The sequence below is a fragment of the Astatotilapia calliptera genome, chromosome 18, assembly GCF_900246225.1.
Source record: "Astatotilapia calliptera chromosome 18, fAstCal1.2, whole genome shotgun sequence".
In the NCBI taxonomy this organism is placed as follows: domain Eukaryota; kingdom Metazoa; phylum Chordata; class Actinopteri; order Cichliformes; family Cichlidae; genus Astatotilapia; species Astatotilapia calliptera.
This window is the reverse complement of record NC_039319.1, coordinates 15,828,336-15,847,306: the sequence shown is the minus strand read 5'-3', so window position 1 is coordinate 15,847,306 and position 18,971 is coordinate 15,828,336. Positions and strand designations below refer to the sequence as shown.

The following is an 18,971-nucleotide window of genomic DNA, read 5'->3' as shown; positions in this document are numbered from 1 at the left end:
ACACACACACACACACACACACACACACACACACACACACACACACACACACACACACACACACACACACCCCAAGTCCAACATAAATAATGCTTCTCAGAGGATGGTTTCCCTGCGTCTAGGGCAGATTTCTCAGGGGGAAAGGAGGCAGCCTGATGCTGAGGGTCCATGAGATTTTCTATGTGTTAATCTGGCTGCTAGCTGTCCTTGAGCCCAGCCCATTCCCCCCTAACCCCATCTGCTAGCATTCCCACCACAGAGGAGAGAATGGGCTGCGACTGGGGATAGAAAAAGAGAGAGACCTTCCCAGTCCAGCAATCATGAATAACCATTGCCTCGCACCATTATCAGAGAGGCTGGATCCAAGCTGAGATGGTGGAGAGCAAATGTCTGTAAAACACCCCAACGCTCCTGACGTTACTCAAACCGCACTCTCGCATTTTGTTGTAAGTGATGCTATTATTATTATTTTCAAATAATGCCTTATTAATACTGTGCAGCTGCTGTGGATATTCATCACTGACCTTGAGTCTTTGTGTCCCCTTGTTCCCAGCTTATCCGTGCACTTGGGACGCTCTCGTGTAATTAACGCAGACATTATTGTGATGGAGTAAAAAAAAAAAAAAAAAAACTCTGAGCAGATACCTCATCTTGAAACCAATAAAGCGGGCCAGAGTAGCAAAGTAAGATTCTGGAGACCATAAAATTAATTACATTATTTACATTTCCTTTAGATAGGGGGGTACAGGCGAGATGATAGAGGCAAATGAGATTACACAAAATAAGATTTCAAAATGTCAGTGCTGCACACTCAACCAACCAACTGTTATGATTAGATTACTCTTTTAATATAATTACTGTCTAAGGCTGTGCGTGTGTGGAAACAATGTATACATAAAACACAGGAGCAGCGTCTTAACTGATTCCCATCCTTTTCTCCGCGAGTCTTTTTCTCTTAACCTTTCTTCAACAGTATCATTTTGAATTATAGGGAACGGATGGGTGCTCTGTGCAAGGTCACTGTCTGGTGTGTACTCCCCCCCCCCCTCCTCCCATCGCTCCCTGTTTTTGTTTCCTCTTCCAGAAGCACACTGAGTGAAGGGTTAAAACTGGAATGGATTTAATTATGGAATGAATGGAATTATAATGCGCCTGCAGCAAGTTTTCCTCCTTATTTATTAAAGCAGCTGATGGGCCAGGTTTGATGAGCCACTTCTGGCATAATTGAGTCATCACACAAAGAGGGTTCCTCGCATTCAGAGTGGTTTTATCAGCAGCAAACAGACCTGATTACTGGCAATTACACTCTGATCTAGGGGAAGGAGAAAAAAAGGGTAAATGTGCGGGGTAACTTCTGTGTTTATAGTTTACCCCGGGAATAATTTTCACATTAATTTTACATGCTAAGTGTTTTCTGTTTGTGTATAATAAAGAGTGAACGGCAGGCGATAGCACCTTTTACTTTCATATTTTCTTGTAATGAATTTCTGCGAGGAAATTGTGAACTGATCTCAGTTCATACTGACCCTATAGGAGGTTTGAGAACCAGCCAGACATACAGCCTGCCTAGCTGAAGCTAAAGGGTGAGCTACCTGCTTGGAAAGTGATCCCATCATCTCTGTAGAAGCAGGTAAAACTGTATGCACAGCTAAAATGACAGATTTTGTTGTTGTTGTTTTTTAATTATGTCAGATGGAAAATGGATAAACTTCTGTTCAAAGCGACTTTTTATGTCTTTTTGAGAGATTTCCATGAACACAAGAAAAAATATGTAATTTAGAAGGTGAAGTGATCATAATTTTTAGAAGTGCAATTTATAGGTTTGTTTTTTTTTAACATTTCACAATGTGTAATTGTCAGTTACCTTCATGGTAAAATTGACAGTTTATCAACACTTCACGGCGCTGGCAGATTTGCTTTGTTCATAATATTATTACATATTTTCACCTGAATCTAGGGACAAAAGAGGATGAACAGTCTTGCATTTCCCCTTATATTAACAAAAAAAATATTTTGCACAACTCTACTTTAAGAGCTCAGAAAAAGAAAAGTATTAGGCTTTTTTACATGTGCAGTATGTATGTGCAAAAAAATACTGTATCTTAAAAAAGAAAGAATCTGCCAGCAATTTATGAGCATTCCTCTGTGTAATGGAGGTTTCTGGATTCATGCAGACACAGTCAAAATCTTGAAGTCAACTGCGATTTCAGATATAACAGCCTCACAGCTACCCTGACGGCCAAGCAAAGTGTTTGTGCCTTTTGCCAAAGAGTACTTTTATAGAGAAGCGTATTGGCATCTTATCACTTCTCCAAGACAGAGATGCTTCAATAAAAGAACACAGCTCACAGAATTCTTAACAGACAATTAGGAGCCTGGCTAGCCACTAACGCTTCAATGATTTGTTATGATGGCATAACTACAGGGGAAACTTGTTATTGGACAGAGTTAGCAAGAGTCCCATAAAAGAGTCAGATGGTGACACCTTTGCCGAGGTGATTTATGAATCTTGTAATCGCTTTCCAAAGTCATCCCAAAGCCTTCCCTCTAAATTGAGTTCATCTGGAGCCGGACCACACAGAGGCACCAAGTCCAGATTGTTTCTTCTGACATCAAAGAGCCAATTTTTGTTTTTGACCAAATTTCTGCTGCTTTTAGTTCCCTCATCGTATGAAAGGCTAGATGATATGCTATTTTATTTGTGAATTTCAATCCAATTACGGACACCAAAATATTGAGACAAATAAAATTAGTATCTCCTTTCACTGCACTATCCATCAATAGGATAATAAATGGAGCGGCAAACAATTCATCCATTGGCAAGTCTCCAGCCTGCCAAACCGCTCTCATGTTAGTTTGAATCTTTGAATTCTGTCATGTACATGGTTTTTCAAACCTGTCTAATTTGGGGACAGGTGTTTGGGGAGAGAGAAGTTCCAGCCCCGGTGTAACAATGAGCAGAGTAATCCTGCTCATTGTTCCTGCCCAAGGAGCCCCTTTCATGAAGGAGGTTGCATGAATGCTACCAGGTGGTCTGCAATTTGGAGAAACGTAGTAACCGTTCCAGCTAATCCCCCGTCACAAAAGGCAGGTCTCCGGCGCTCTGGGCCTCTCTGGGGCAGAGGGAAAAGTTTACCTTGAACACATAGTGTCTGAAAGGAGTCAGGACTCGAGCAGTGATTCCTAATCAGATTGCGCTCAAGTGAACAGCTCGCATGGCAGCTGTAGTTTTCCCAGGGTTAATTACCTTTCACTGCTCTCTCTAAATGAGTCAGCTGTTCCTGTCATTAAACAACTCCACTCTATCTCTGCTCCTCTGTCCTCCTCACACATGTGCACAAGTGCACACGGGTGTGCACGGTCACGCACACACTGACACTGCGCCACACGCACACGGACATGCCCCTTTGTTTTTCTTACCCATTATATTTAGTGCATTGTGTACGGTGATCAAAGAGTGTTAAAACATTATTTAGATATTAAAGTGACTTTGGTCTAACTGCAAGTCAGTCGTGGCCACAGAAATGGAGGTTGCTGTATTTTTATTTATGCTATGGATGTTTATGCAGATAGAAGGCAGTAGTCCCAACACACCTCCCCTACCCTGCTGAGGAAAAATAAGACCAATCTGTCAAGGTCTTATTCTAAACAGACCCTTTAGTATTAATTGAGCACATATAGGAAGCAAACATGGTCACATATGCGCACACACAAACACGAGCATACGTACATACACAGAAACATGCGGATACACATACATGCACACACAGAGACAGAGTCCAGCTCTGTAATAGTTGTGCTGTCATCAATTCTGAACAATCTGTCTACTCACTGGGCTCAGTGGCTCAGGATGTTGGGGGAGTTTTAAGTGATTTTTGCCACTGTATGGTAAAATCCCTCGGCCACCTGGATTACAAACTCTAGTCCTTTAACTCATGCCAGTATAAATCCGTGTTAACTCGGATTTACCTCTGGCATATGAATTCTCAATCTGCGTAAGCTTTGTTTGGAATGAGTCGAACATAAGTATTTCATGCAGTAAGGATGCCCAGTGGTGAATTCCTATTTCTGTGAAACACACACTGGGACACAGTTCAGGACTAAATCAGTCATCAGAACAACTAGAAAAGCCTGAAGCTGTGCTTTAGTACGGTCAAAAGGTGAGACCCGTATGGCCGCTCGCATCCAGGTGGAAGTGTGCAGTGCTGCACTGTGAAATCCACATAACCATGGTGAGAGATATAAACTCAGAGCTGTACACTGTGGTCAAGAGTTTAATCAGATTCCTCACTCCAAGCTTTTGCTTTGCTTATTGTCAGGCAAACATTATTTGCTCAGTTGTTCAAACACAAGTCCTGGTCTGCTACCAAAGCGATCATGATAAAATAAAATATGGCATGAGCAGCCTGGAGGATCTAAATTAAGTATTATCCAATATCCATACAATCTCTCGCACTCACACACACACACAGACTTCTGGGATAGCAGAGTTAAGCCAGACTATTTTGTACTTAAAAGGTTAGCAGGGCTGTTTTGTGAGTTTGATCCACGCTTGCCAAATCAGCAGATGGTCCATGAATATGATTATATGCATCAATAAAAGGAGTAATCTTTAACAAAATGTAAATTTGACTTAAGTCCAGGGTTTAATATACAAGATGGACTTTCACCCACTTCCCAGCCTGACAGAAGAGCACGATAAGCTAATGCACTTCAAATTTCGTATTACAGCAGCCACTACTGACGCTGCCTGCTACTATTGTGAAGATCAAAATAAGGAGTCGGAGGAAAGGTAAACGATATCTGCACGGCGCTCAGATGTGCGTGTTTGCACTGAAACGTCCGTTCACTTTGAACGAGCTAAGCAGTAAAGCAGTCGATACCAACCGAGCCTCTCTCGTGCTGTCCTGCCTCTTTTTTACGTTAAACACTCAATGCATTTTAGGCAAAACCGAGCAAAACAACAACATTAAGATATCTGACCATCGCAAAAATAAATGAACCATTATATGTATAAACATCTCTGATGACTGAGAACCTTCACAGATATAAACATCTCTATTTTTTCGTGAATAACAACCAAGTCATAGCTCCGATGTAAACTAACATAAAGTTCAAGCAGCCTTGTGGCGAATGGAAAGAGACGAAAAAAAAGTTTGAGCAGGAATTGAGAAGTTAAGAATGGTGAAGTGAAATGTGGTGATCTTACTCTGAGCCACATAAAACAGCATCACTGTTATTGACCCGGCCATGAATCTACTTATCTGAGCCCGAGGCTTACACAGCACATCGCATCCTCACACAGCCACAATCACTTGTCTTCTGCATCTAAATGCACTCGTGTTAACATGTCCGACAGGGCAGAATCGCGAGCTCGACTTACCATGCCCCCTTTAGCCTTTGTTTTGCATCTCTCGGGGACATCGGGGAGGTAGACGGAGCAGAAGGATACCGAGGTGGGGTACAGGGTAGTCCAGAGTCTCGCTGCTGAGGAGAGTGTGTTTGGTTGGGGTTTGTGTGTGTGTGTATGTGTGTGTGTTGTGTGTGCGTGCGTGTGTGCAGGGACACTGTTATATTCACCCGAAACGCTAAGCTTTTTTCCCCCCTCTTTTTTTGTAGCCTTTGTGTCATTCACTTAACAACCAATCTCATTAGCTGCTGGGCTACAATGGTCTGAATTATTTTCTGTATAAATACACCACATGGTGATCTTCAAGGTAAGACCTCTGAAGGTCTTTTTCTAAACCAAAGAAAGGTAGATAGCCCATAAATAAATAAATAAATACAAAAATATATAAAATAATTAATAAAATGGGGAAAAAATGGATAATAAAAATAAACTGAAATAATTAAACGCAAGAGTCATTTAGAGTGGTTTTACTGTAACAAAAGTGAATGATGATACTTGACGGTATACATACAGTATGCATTAGAATTTGTGCTCCAACTTAAAGGGGGGAAAAAAACTTAAGAGGACTGTCGAGATTAATTATATGACCATAGTTGAATAAAAAAGAAATAGATGTCTTAAAACTGGGTACAGCTTTAGTTATTTAACACTTCGCTTGCTGGTGTGTTGTTGCCGAACCCTGAATGCATGTAAAATGTAACTATTGTAAGTACTTGAAGTCATGACAGCTGTCTATAAGCATCAGGGACATGTCTATTGGCCAACTTGACCCTTGTTAGAAAACAAAACAAATACAAAAAAGAGAATACTGCAGCCTGGGACTGCCGAGCCGGGTCACTGGAGATTTTCCAGACAAACGCCGCACAGGGGAGGGGAGGGGAGGGGAGGAAGAATAAAAAGGACAGGCTCAGAATCTCATTTTAACAGACCGCACACAATCTGGGCTCCCACAGAACTATCTCTGCCTGACCGCTTTCTATTTATCCCTTATCAGTGTTTACCAACCGCTAGTTTTCTTTCATTCACACTGTGAGGCAGTTCTCTTACTATCAGTCAACAGCTGACACCGTGGAACAGCCTCAAAGGCAAGAGGAAGGGATCAAAACTAAACCAAAGCTGTTTAAACAATACAACAGAGGAAATAAATTCATAAATCCTAATTCTTCCCAACCCACAAGGGTATAAGCAGATCCTTTATAGTTAGGCCAACAAACAAAACCACAGCCAATGAGGTACATTACAATCAAGGTAAATTCTGAAATATATTTAGAAGGGAAAAAAAAAAGAAGGAAAGAAAGGCATTTAAAAAAAATCCCATGTAGTAATAATTGGGAACATTTCATAGTCTTGCCCCTGTCAGGCAAATATATGTATTCACTTAAACCTCCTTTTTTTCTCTTGTCTTTTATTGTCTTTTCAGGAAAATCCCACCTGATTCAACATTAACGTTTTTAGATCATTTTATTGTATGCTACCAACAAGCTTAAAAACATGTGTGACATTATAAGCAGCTCCAAATATTTTATTAAGATTTGGAATAAATGCCCAGTTACAGTGCTTTGGTTAGAATCATTCCACTTTTAAAGCACCAATCAGTAAAAATACAGCTCAAACCTGTTTTAATTTATATAACATAAATTGCCTTTATCAGTAATTATGCACAACTCATTAAATATTATAATATTGACTTTATTACTGGCTCAATTTGAATCAATGCAATATCACCTCTTTTAATTTAAGGGACATATTTCCACTGTGACAAACTGTGGCTTTTTACATTTATAAAAGAGCATATTTAAACAATACTTTCAGACTGCAGGCAAATTATATTCAAATGTTCAGAGAAATAAATAATAATATTGAAAGGTACTGTTAACACTGTTGCTTTACATTTTTCTCCAGCAGGACAAACAAACATCACTGTTTTTTTCTGGAATACTCTTCAAAAGTTAAGTAATTAATTACATTTATCCTTTCACCAGCTGCTCAACAGCAGATGGATCATTTCTGAGACCTTGTTGAATTAAATCCACATAATTCATTTTCCTGGATTAACTAACTGAAAGTTTGAGCAGTGGAAAAACAGGTAACACATTGTGTATTCGTCTGAAATGTATTTTATACTTGACAATGTGAAGACCCGACGGCAATTTGTTTATAATTAAGACAAGCTCTTCGTGTTTTTTTTAAAGGAGGCCAGAAGTTAAATAACATTCATTTAGTTGTGTGCTAAATACATGAAAATAGGTACAAAACAAATTTGCCATCACGGTCATTTAAAGTGTATTTCAGCTATGTGAATGGGTTTGTGAATCCAGTTTTGTTGAGCAGCAGGTACCATGGACAGTTCCTGGAGGCAAACAGAGGTTACGTTAATGTGTTGTGTAGCAACTAACTTCCCTGTGCTTTGAAGAGGAGGGTGTGGAGCAGAGAGGAATAATGCCTCTTACTTATCACTGCTTTAGCACACAGCCCTACCACAGACTCTGCTGCTTTTATAATTAAAACAAAGTGTGGAGGTGCAACTTTGTAACTTCGCTCTCCTCATATGTTTTAATCTCTGTATAACGGGGCAAACTTTTCAAAGGATTACTCAGATGTGTTACACAATACTGTATCATCTGATGTCTTTTTCATGTTTATTAAGAGATGAGTGCTGCCTGTCATGAGATGATGACAAAACTTATGATCAAATGGAGACAAACAGGCACAATGACAAGTGGCATTTAATATATTTTACCACTGAGTCATATCAGTGGGAATTCTTCTAATGTAACAATGACAGAAAGAATCATTTCCCTCACAAAAATAAAAATCACTGGCAAATATAAGAGATTTAGTTTACATTTATATAAGTTGTATAGAAATACTGAAGTATTTAGCTTATATCATTTAGATTTTTTTTTGCTGAAAAAAAGAGAAATAATATTCACGTTTTAATAATTCATACACTAATCTACTCTTGACTCTCATTTAAAAGAAAATGCTCCTTAAATTAAAAAAAATAAAAAAAAAATAAAAAAACAGGGATCAGCTTGAAGATGGGTCATACAAGCAGATTCTGAGGCATTAGTGTGCTCCAACTTACTAGTAAATGATGAACTTTTCCAACCAGCATTCATCCTCTTAAATCAATAGTTGCTCTGGAGACTGTTGAGTGCTTTGACCCCTTACAATTTGGTCAAAGCTAAGTCTTGCCCACGTCTACCACAAAAGTTCGCTAGTGGACTGTGTTACTGTCTCACTACATTTGGCATTAGCATATAGTTTTGTAACTTTGCCACAGTTATGATGCAAATGATAACATAAATTCAAAACAGACTGTAGTGCTTCGGCCCTGTGAATTTGTCTAAATCTGAGATTTGTCCTCAGACAATAACACAAAAGCTGATTTGTGGATATTTTTTTTTTGTCAAACTATGATCACTATTAACATATCTTTTTCAGACTTGTAATACAAATTACAGAAAGCCAGGACAGGATGCAATAAAATACTTGACTGACTGCTCAAACACGTTATTGGAACACAGAGTCAATGTTTAAGTGCATTAGGCTCAGTGGTCTTGTATGTACAGCTGTCACTGTCAAAGCCACAGGCAACCTGACAATGCTTTGTCTCTACACACAATACGAACATGTGTTATTCCTAAGACAAGCTTATACTCTACACAAATGCTGTGAACTTAATCTAGGTAGACAGTATCTCATGCTATCTGGATGATCAAAAATAGGTCATGCCTCTCAAAAAGCAGTTTGAGCCATTTAATCTCCTCTCAAACTGTCTGAAACCTGGACAGAAGCTGCGCTCGCTTTCCAGCAAAGATTTTAAGAACACTGATTTGTATCAGGAAAGCAGTGTTCATGTTCATCTGTGCAACATTTTCTACAACAAACACTCCCTGACACAGTTAAAAACAACTGCCAGCACAATTCTTTTTCACATAGTCATGCAAATTCTGGACGAGGCGAGTTCCGCAGCCGAGTAAAAAAAATCAAAATTCAAAAATCTAAGTGTAAATCTAAATAAGTTTCTAACACTTGTGCGTTTCAGCTGCTGCTTTGGATCGCACAGGACAGCATCTAACAGCGTGAGCTAAAAGCCTTGTCGTTCACATTTGCGATACAGCATATCACTGATGACAAATGCTGACCAAACTGACAGTATATTAAATAAAAAGAACTTTGACACCAACCTAGTGCTGTGATCCAAAAAGTTTGATTTTCTCCCAGTCTCTTGATAGCTTAGCTGGTGCTGTGGCTTTGAAAGGTAGTCCCCAGGAATATGACATACTGTGCCTTTGACAGCCTCGAGATAAGCACCTGCGTTCGGGTCCCTTTTTACGTCACACCTCCCCATTCACAGCCCTTCAACATGATGCACATTTGCACATCAACAGCCACCAACCCCCCTCCTCGCTCTACTCCCACATCCGCAAAACACACAAACAGGCACACAAGAAGGCAGATGCGCGCACTGGGCTCTACTCATGCGCGCGTACTCTCACACAGACACACACGCAGGCACCACAGATTTGTGTGCGCTTACTGAGGATGCAGCCTACATGCAGGCAAACACACATGTGGACACATATACACTCACGGTGCACTCACAGATGATTTATTCCTTTTTCTTTTTTTAACTCCTTCATCCAGACTTATTCATATATTGATCCTCGTTTTATGTGTTTAAAAAAACAAAAAACTTTCCCTTGGTTTGTCATAAGACCAGGGCATATGCCCTCCCAAGCTCCTCATACATCACTCATCATGCAAATGAGAGGGAATGTCACTCCTCAGCAGCAGATGGCCAGGGATGATAACAATGGCTGAACAGACCAGTTTCAATGTCTGCGACTTTATCGCTACGGCAACAACAAAAATAGATGATATGAAATCCTTGTCTGTTAATTTGATTCTCCTCCTTTTTAGTGTTTGTACCTGTCAGCCTGTTTTGTTTCTCTTGGACCATTTCAATGTAAAAGCTTTGTCTGAGGTTTTTCTGTCATCAGAAGTCTGCCTATCACTAAAAGGCACAGACCTGGAAATGATTTTTGGTGACTACGGAAAGCTGCTGCCTAGCAGTTATTCAAGTAATTAGGTGTAATTCCTCCCTGTAGTCCATGTTAGCCTCCTGAGTTAGCTCATGCGTTCGACAGGCCTGGATAGAGACAGGGAAGAATAAAAGAAGAAAGGGGCCCCGAGAAATCACAAATGCAGCTTTTCAAACCACCACCACCACCCCCCAGCCAAAGTGATGTCACCCTGCATCCTGCTGACTCCTGTTCATACAAGCCCCCATAGCAGAGAGTAAACAGTGGAAGCATTTAGCAAACAGGGCCAGATTACAATGACAAAGGCAACCACACTTCTGGGTGGAGCCTGGGGCGAGGGGGGCAAAAGAGGGGGGTGGGTTGGTGAGGCTCAGGATTTAAAATAAGTGATACCCATGAGGGGGCCCCCCCTCAAGATCCAAGCCTAGCCCTTCCCCAGCTGATGGTAGAGGCCACCCAAACACGCTTATCTGATGGTGATGTCCCCCCAGTCCCCGGGGACTGACGTGTGAACACAATATGTAATAATAATGAATTTTCAGTTCTTTTTCCTGTGATTTGTGCATTTGGTTATGCAAGGCTGGGGACTTGAGGATGGAGAATATCATTACTTAAGGTTTGGCAGTTGATCATCACCTTGTTTAATGCCTCATTTGAAAGTCTAATTTCTAACTGTCTTCAAGAGCCAATTCATGGTACACTGTGAAAGAGACATACAAAGAGAGCAGACATGCTCTGTTTTACCCTCTTTTTTCCACAATTTGTACCTGATAATCGTACAAATATATGAAAGTAAATGATCATCTATGTAAGCATCTCATCACATGGCATGTTCTCTCATTCCTGATGTAGACAATCTCACTGTGAGGCCATGGCAAGCTTGTTCTAAGGGATGATTATTTCATGTCCACGACCAGACATCAGCTTTGTTTGAAGAAAACACAAAAACAATCAACTCGTGTTAAGCAGTCCCGGCAAATTGTGAGAGCATATTGAAGACCGCGCAACAACACCATTTACGAAAATGTAACATTTTCTTTTGCCCATAACATCTGTTCGGATCTCGAAAAAGAGAGAACTCATTCAGAGGCAACATGCAACATAAACTAGTGTTTTGTCAAGCTATTTCATCAACTGAAAATGTGGGCATAACTGGAGAGAGCTGATGGAGAAATGAAAGAGGAGTGGGTTGGACAAAATTACATGTCAAACAAGGGTTCACATTTAAAAAGTCCTGCTCATATTTGTAGAAAGTGTTTGATTGCATTTAGAAAGGTATTACAATGGGTCACATCTGTGTCTAAAAGCTTTTTGCATTCTGCTGCAAATTATGTAAGCAAAGTGAAGTGTCACAGCACCCTGTTGTTTTGAGCACTATACCTTCCTCCTGTGAAACCTACACAAATATGTTTAACTGAATTCTTCTAATGTACTGCAGGATCAAAATGTCAGCGGTATAACTTCAACAAACCCCCTCACTCAACACCCCGCCCTGTAATTTCAACAAAGCAACACGACTAATTTTGCATGGCAGCCCGTACAGCCAAACAACAATGCATATTCACTGTCCCATTGAATGTGATAGACACGTAGAAATCTATATTGAACTGTGGTTAATTTCGGCTGTAATGCTTCAAGCTCGGTCTAAAATGACACAAATGGTATTTCTTGGTGGTACTGAACCCTCATTGTGCAACCACTTGATGCCGCTTGTTCATCGCCACAAAGTCACATAAAAGGACTGAATTAAATTTTAAATAAATTATTTGCATATGCAAATATGGGTAACCAAACATAAGTACATGTTGTTGATATGGCTCCAGGATGTAGAACTATCTTTATGTTAATGTCAACAGACAGGGAATATTCTTTTGAAAATACAGTGCATTTTTCATGGGGATCATTATCTACACTGCATGTCAGTGTGTCTCAGTTAAAGGAAATGATTAGATTACTTCCCAGCAATCCCCTTTTGGGCGATTTATGTGTGACCGTGGGCAACCTTACAATATGTTTATTCAGTGTCCTTTGAAGAGACTTCAATAACATTTGGAATGTTTTGTGAACAAATGTAGGTTGGTTTTATTTATCTCTTCATTGAACCAATGCCTTTGGAGCTACTGTAGGGCCACGGTTATATTTGAGTTTGAAAAAGTTTCTCCAAACTTGATAAATCCTCCTCTAGTAGGGTGTGAAATACTCTTTTTAATGAACTAATACAAATTACTCTGTAGCCAAATTTCTGTTTTTTAAAAAAGAAACAGGTGACCAAACTTTTGAGGTGAAAAGGGTTATAGGTGAGCTTGTATGTCACTTGCAAATGTTTACTGAAACTACATAGGAAGAAATGTTGTTTAACATAATTACAGTGGCATTAGCATCCATACATCCAGTACATTCAAAATGAAAAGGAGCTTTTATTATTAGCTTTGCATTTATCTGACTGATGAATTAACCAAAGAGCCAAACTTTAAGGTTTGTATGGCAGAAAAGCTGCACACGGGATCATAAAATCCAGAAACCACGGTGATTATTAAGACTGCATCACAATTCTAATTGATTCCATTTTATTTTATGTTTTATATGGCATAGCTCACAATTTGCTATTTACCAAGACGTTTTACCATTGTAAGCTTAAGCCCAAACAATGTAAAAGTGAGAACACAAAGAGTCCACAATTATCTATATAATGTATTTAGCAATTTCAGTGAAAAGCCTCATTAGTCAGCGATTGTTTGTCCTCTTTCTCTTTTTCCCATGTTGATCAGATTTTACAAAACGGGGCAGGTAATCAAGCAAACATTATTTTCACATCTATAAAGTGCAGTCATAGAAACAAAATAATAACAAAATAAGAGTTTGGTTTAAATATATTTACATCTATAAGTATCAGTGGCAACAATCACAACTGGTTCTTACATTTACCAGCCTAAACTGAGAGTGTCTGATTGGTTACATTTAATAAATCAGCACTTGATTGGTCAGTCGATGTCTTCTTTTTCAAAGGCCTGTAGACTCACTTTGTTGTGTCATTGAGAGGTTAGGTCCAGATATGAGTGCCCATCTTTTTCACTCAGGCAGGCAGACAATGAAGCAGACACGCCTATAAATGGCGAGATAGGAGCTTGGATGTTCAGCCAAAAACGAGCATCTACACAATGGTAACAGGTGTGTATAATGCATGCTTTGATAATGACCTTGGTGGCTGTAATAGTATGTCTAGACACAACTAACAAGAGGCATTTGTGTCTGGTCTCAGAAGTCCTAGAGGTGCTCCGTAGCAAGATCCTAAGGATAAGATATTCATTAGAGATTGTTGGTCATTAAAACTAAAGGAAAAATGTGTCAGATGTATGTAGGCTACTAAAATAAAAGATTTTTTTCCATGACACTGGAAAAATTAGGTATCAGAAAAGTTTACTTTATCACTCAACAAAATATTTGCAGGGCTGTTTGCATAATAAGCTAAAATCATCTTGAGTATTCAGAGATATGCACTTGAATAAATAGAAAAAAAAACTCCATTAATGTGGATGGCTTGCAATTTTTGATTGCGCCAGATACAGGAAGCTTGCTGACATGAACGAAAATGCAAATGCCCTTTGAGCAAAACAAAGAAATTGATTATGAAGTAAGTTTCTACAGCACAAGTAGCTGGCTTTGAGTGATTAATGGGGGTGGGTCATTGATTTCCTTTTGTTTAGATCTTGGTTAACTTTCTGGAGACACAATTATAATTTGTTTCCAAACAATAAATCCAATCTAGCTTGAGCAAATTAAATTTCCCTATGGCCTCTTCTGCGTCATTTTACATCTGAAATGGATTGTTATCAAAAGGCATTGCATGTAAATGTCTGCTGTTTCTGTTTATATTTGTTACATTTTTGATTAGATATTGTTTTTCTCGGTATACTGGAAGGTGAGCACTTCCTAAGATTAGAAAGAGCTGTTTACAGAGATCTGCATGACTTGTCAGCTACAGTGCCAGGGGTTAATCCCCCAGTTCTCTCTTCAGTAGCTGTTTGTAACACATATCAAGATTTCTGATATCAAATCTATCTAAGTTGTAAGAGAAATGTTGTTCATCTGTTGTCTGAAACATGCTAAAACGTTTTGTATTCACTGAATGAGCACACTTATATTAGCTTTGCTAAAGGTTGGGGAAATATGTTTGAGATATTGCGGCACAATTTACTTGCAGCATATTTACAAGTCAAATTGGAGTGTTACTGACTACTTTATTTAAAGGCTTTTGCCATATTCTTCAGCTTTACAACTTTGAAAACTTCCACAGATCCAGACATTTATACTTCCTGATTTCTCGCATCATCTCTCCAAGATAGTGATAATACGATTTCTGTGTTTTTCGCTGTTGAGAAACAAACTGGATTATGAACAGATCACTACATAAACAGCTTTCTAAAAGGAGGCAGCTATTTTAAAAAAGGCTGAAGAAATGCAAAGAGGGATTTAAATTTTAATTTGAATTTATTCCAGCAAGTGAAAGGTTCTTTTGAGAGGGGATTTCAGCAAAGATGATGGTATTTAAAAGTGATAAACAAGCATCTAAACCTCCAGTGGAAAACAGTCATTCTGCTTCTTTCTAGTGTAGGGGAGGAATTGGGCTTGCTATGGTCACATCCAAAAAATAAGAATAAGTAATAGTAGTAATTAAAATGTAAATAAATGGGATCCGTGGAGATATTTCAACTGATTTCTCTCATAAATTGTGCAATTAACATTTTGTCTTGACACACCTTGCGACTCCGGATGTAAAGCTATATGTCCTCAGGTGCAAATTCATGTTCTCCGTGTACTTGGCATCGCATACTTTTTACTGTATTGGATGCTTAAAAAATCGTTCACACTTATCACATGAAATTTAAATCCTGTGCCTCAACATGACAGAGGAACACCAGGCAAAGTTCAAATATAAATGCTTTACAAATTAGAATTTGCTTTTAATTAAGGATTGTGGCTGTGCGGTTTGAGGCAGTATCTGAAAAAAATCTAGGGATATTTTTTTTCTTCTTCTTTTTTTGGTGAATGACTCACTCTGGGCAGTGACATATCACATTTGGCTGACAAAGAATGATTAACCAAGGCTGTCATCTATTATATATATAATATATGGATTATAATGCTGTGACTGGATTTCAAGTGTTTCTATTCTCTACCGGATGACCACTAAACTTAAGCACAGAAACCTATGCCACACAAGAAAGACAAAGAGTTACATCATTTTGTTGAAGAGTTAATCCGATCACGGACAGTGTGTGTGCATTTGCTATCTTCGGAAAATGCCAGCAAAGGCGCTAAGTAAACCTATTTTACAAGACTCCCTCACAAGGATACAGTGCCAGTATCGGGATAAAATTTCACACAGCGGCATGGCTCAGTCACATAACCTAAGCAGGCTTAGGAAAAATGGAACACTACAAAGTATTGCACTTTCTTCTGCTCGTATGTCTGTTGCAGAATACAAAATGCTCAGATGCATGATGTGAGTTTGAGCATGAAAGCCAAAGAGAACTAATGGCTGAATAGCATGTAGATACTGTTGTTAATGCTCCGAGTTGTTTAAAATGGTAGATTATGGAAGTGTGCACCTGGCATTCTGCAGGCTAGCCTGGCAACACTCCTCCCTTATAATTATAATGAACACACTGTAATTCAGGGTTGAGGCTGAAATACGAATGATGTCCTCTGAGACAGCTTGTTTTAATGGTTATGCAGAAGAGTTCCTAGAAGTGCAGATGGCAGATGCAGTGCCTTTGAAGCTATTTACAGATTGTACACTACAAGGTATGGAAAGACCCATAGTGTGAAGCCATATTGCTTTTTTGTGCTCCTCAATTAGATATTGTGTTGGCTGTATACTAATAAAGCACTAATAAAAGCTTAAGATGTGATTTTGAATATTTAGAGCAATACTGATAGAGCACGTTAGATATCATGGCTACAAAAGCTTGGTAATGCCTGCACGGCCTGTGTGTTTCTTTCAAATTCTTAGTTTGACCACATAGGGGTGCATTTGCTCAAAACGTGGGTCCTCATGCAGTCCTTCATTACAGAGTTTTGGAAAGCTGGTATCTATTTTTTATTTTTTGGGTAGATGAAACTCCATAATACTGCATGTAAACACTCAGTGTATGGGAGATAATATGCTGCAATCAAGATAAGCGAAACCAAAAGAGCCCATATGGACACTTTCTGCTGTCCATTTAGACACTTTAACTTGAAAATATTGTCCACGTTTATAATTTTAACACAAATAATGACTGCCTATTTTAAAGTAAAATGTCGGTACCTGTTTGCATTGAAAATATTCAACCAGTGTATTTTCCCCCCCCCATGTAGCCCATACTTAATGTATCTCTCTCCCTGGCACAGTCCCAATCCTTTATAAAAGAGTGTGGAGCTTTTGAATCAGTCCACTGCTGTGATACAAGAGCAGGTATTGAAACAACAAAAATGTTAACTCCAAGAAAAAGTTTTGCCGCATTAAAGTCACACAGGAGCCGCATTAGCATGTGAAAAGAATAAACAGGAGCATTCTCAGTTACACACTCCACCTGGCTGCTAACCAGCGTCCTTGTCAGAAGTCCACCCACCGCACTGGCTAACACTGAAAGACCTCCTGGGGACCGCAGTGACCATTCACTCGGTTCTCTCTTTTTCCCATGCACCTGTGACTGTTTTTGTGTTTGCTATTTTTTGCTTTGTCTTTTTCTGGCAACACTGTATCATCGGAGACACACTTTCCCTCAAAAGGAATTCTCTTGCCCAACAATGTGGTTTGTTTGTTCACCGGATATGGCAGGCCAGAGAGTCAAATGAAAAAAAAAAACACACACAAAAAAACCCAAGTCACTGCAGTAATAATTAAAATTGCCACAAGAAAAACAAGTGGATAGACACATTAGTATGAATAGACTAGAAATAAGAAAATAGTGTACTTTTACCAACTGGTTTCTTGCCGAGTTGGGGGGCTTCACAGGTGCAGTTGGAAAGGCTCTTCTCCTTACTCTCCTCGGACGGCTCATCCGGCTTCTCCATGGTCCTGGACCTTAGAGAGCTGCTTTTCCATTTTCCAAAGGACTTTGCCACAATCGCTTTGTCCGCTCCTTTCATTGTTTTCTGTAAAACACATTTACAGCATGACTTCCCAGGTTTATCCCTCTTGTGAGCCATCTGCCCCCTTTTTTGGCTCTCAATAAACCTGGGCTCATCTTTTCCAAACCCAAAGTAAGAGAGAATTAGGGCATTGTGTGCATATGCATTCTCTTAAGCATTCCAGAAAATTTCCTGATTGCCCTGGCATCTTTTGTAGAGAGAGCGCTTGGACATTGTTTTTCTCCTGACATTTTGCAATCCTGTGTGGAGAGAGTCGTACTGATTGAAACAGTATAAAACAATACTTTGCAAAGTACCCACACAGTAAACAGTAGATGGAAGCTGAAAAAAAAAACCAAACAAACATGTTTTCATATTTAATCCAACTTAAAGGAAATAAAAATAGCACATTATGCCCTAATTGAGTGCTGTACAGTCCACAAATACTATTACAAGGCCGATCAGGATTAGCAGTGGAACATACCTAGTTATCTATTTCTGAGTGCCAAGACTGCTAGCAGTGGGCAACTAAATTTCAAAAGCTGGCAAATCCAGTTGTCTCCTAAATACAGAAAGTACTTAAATCCAGAGCTAACAGAAGAAAAAGACGGATAAAGGGTGCTCTGCATATCACCGAAAAGCTTGTGCACTTTTCAGAATCACTGGCTAGGTTAAACAAATATGCTAAGTAGAGATCAAAACAATCCTTTGATCTGCAGCCTAGTTTCCAGAGGAATGGCTTGGCTGTTGTTGTAAATAACTTGTATAAATCTATATACCATTTGCCTTCAGGTAATATCAAAAGTGCCAGGGATTCACAGGCAAATACCTTGTGGTTAGGAAATAGATCAGATAAAAGCATATAAATATTTCAGCAACACTGCACTCTGTCATTTCCTGTATTACAGCAGAGCTTTTTTAACCCCATATGATCGTGTTACTTACTTTGTTCTATCACAGAGAAATGAGTGAGAAAATAAACTGCATACGAAAATGACTTTCTACTCCTTTCTATTTGATAGTTTTTAAAAAATGTTCCTACCTTCAGCATGCCATTCAGGTCAAACACAGTGTAAAACATTGTGCTAAACTTCATACAAAAGAGGCTTGAAGAATCAGAATGCAGAAGCTATGCAACTTGCTGACTAACTTTGCCCTGTGTTTTGATCGAGCACACAAAGAAAAACGCTGTCCATTCAAAACAGACAGCATAACTCTTTTCAGAGAGGGGGGACCGTGAACAAACGAGGCCATGTCCTGTGCTGCAGTCAGTTTCCCATCAGGCCTGCACAGTGCACGGTGAGGGCCACAGGGACTGGGACCGGCTGACACCACACTCACAGCCAACAGAACAACTTTTGTGCGCACTATCGTCCTTTGGAGACTTTTTTTTT

The 18,971-nt window shown here is 39.4% G+C and overlaps 1 protein-coding gene across 2 annotated transcripts in view; it reads right to left on the bottom strand.

The window, feature by feature from the left end:
- Positions 1 to 18,732, bottom strand: part of st18 (ST18 C2H2C-type zinc finger transcription factor) — a 40,678-nt gene extending 21,946 nt beyond the window's left edge. Inside the window, exons 1-2 of one of the 2 annotated variants that reach the window (XM_026149466.1) lie at positions 18,620 to 18,732; positions 17,427 to 17,601 (exon numbers count right to left, since the gene is read on the bottom strand). In XM_026149466.1, coding sequence (XP_026005251.1) covers positions 17,427 to 17,601; positions 18,620 to 18,673 — 229 coding nt within the window. In that variant the 5' untranslated portion in view covers positions 18,674 to 18,732. The remainder of the gene's footprint in view (positions 1 to 17,426; positions 17,602 to 18,619) is intronic. The other variant, XM_026149465.1, reaches the window with a different exon arrangement.
- Between the last annotated feature and the right edge of the window lie 239 nt (positions 18,733 to 18,971).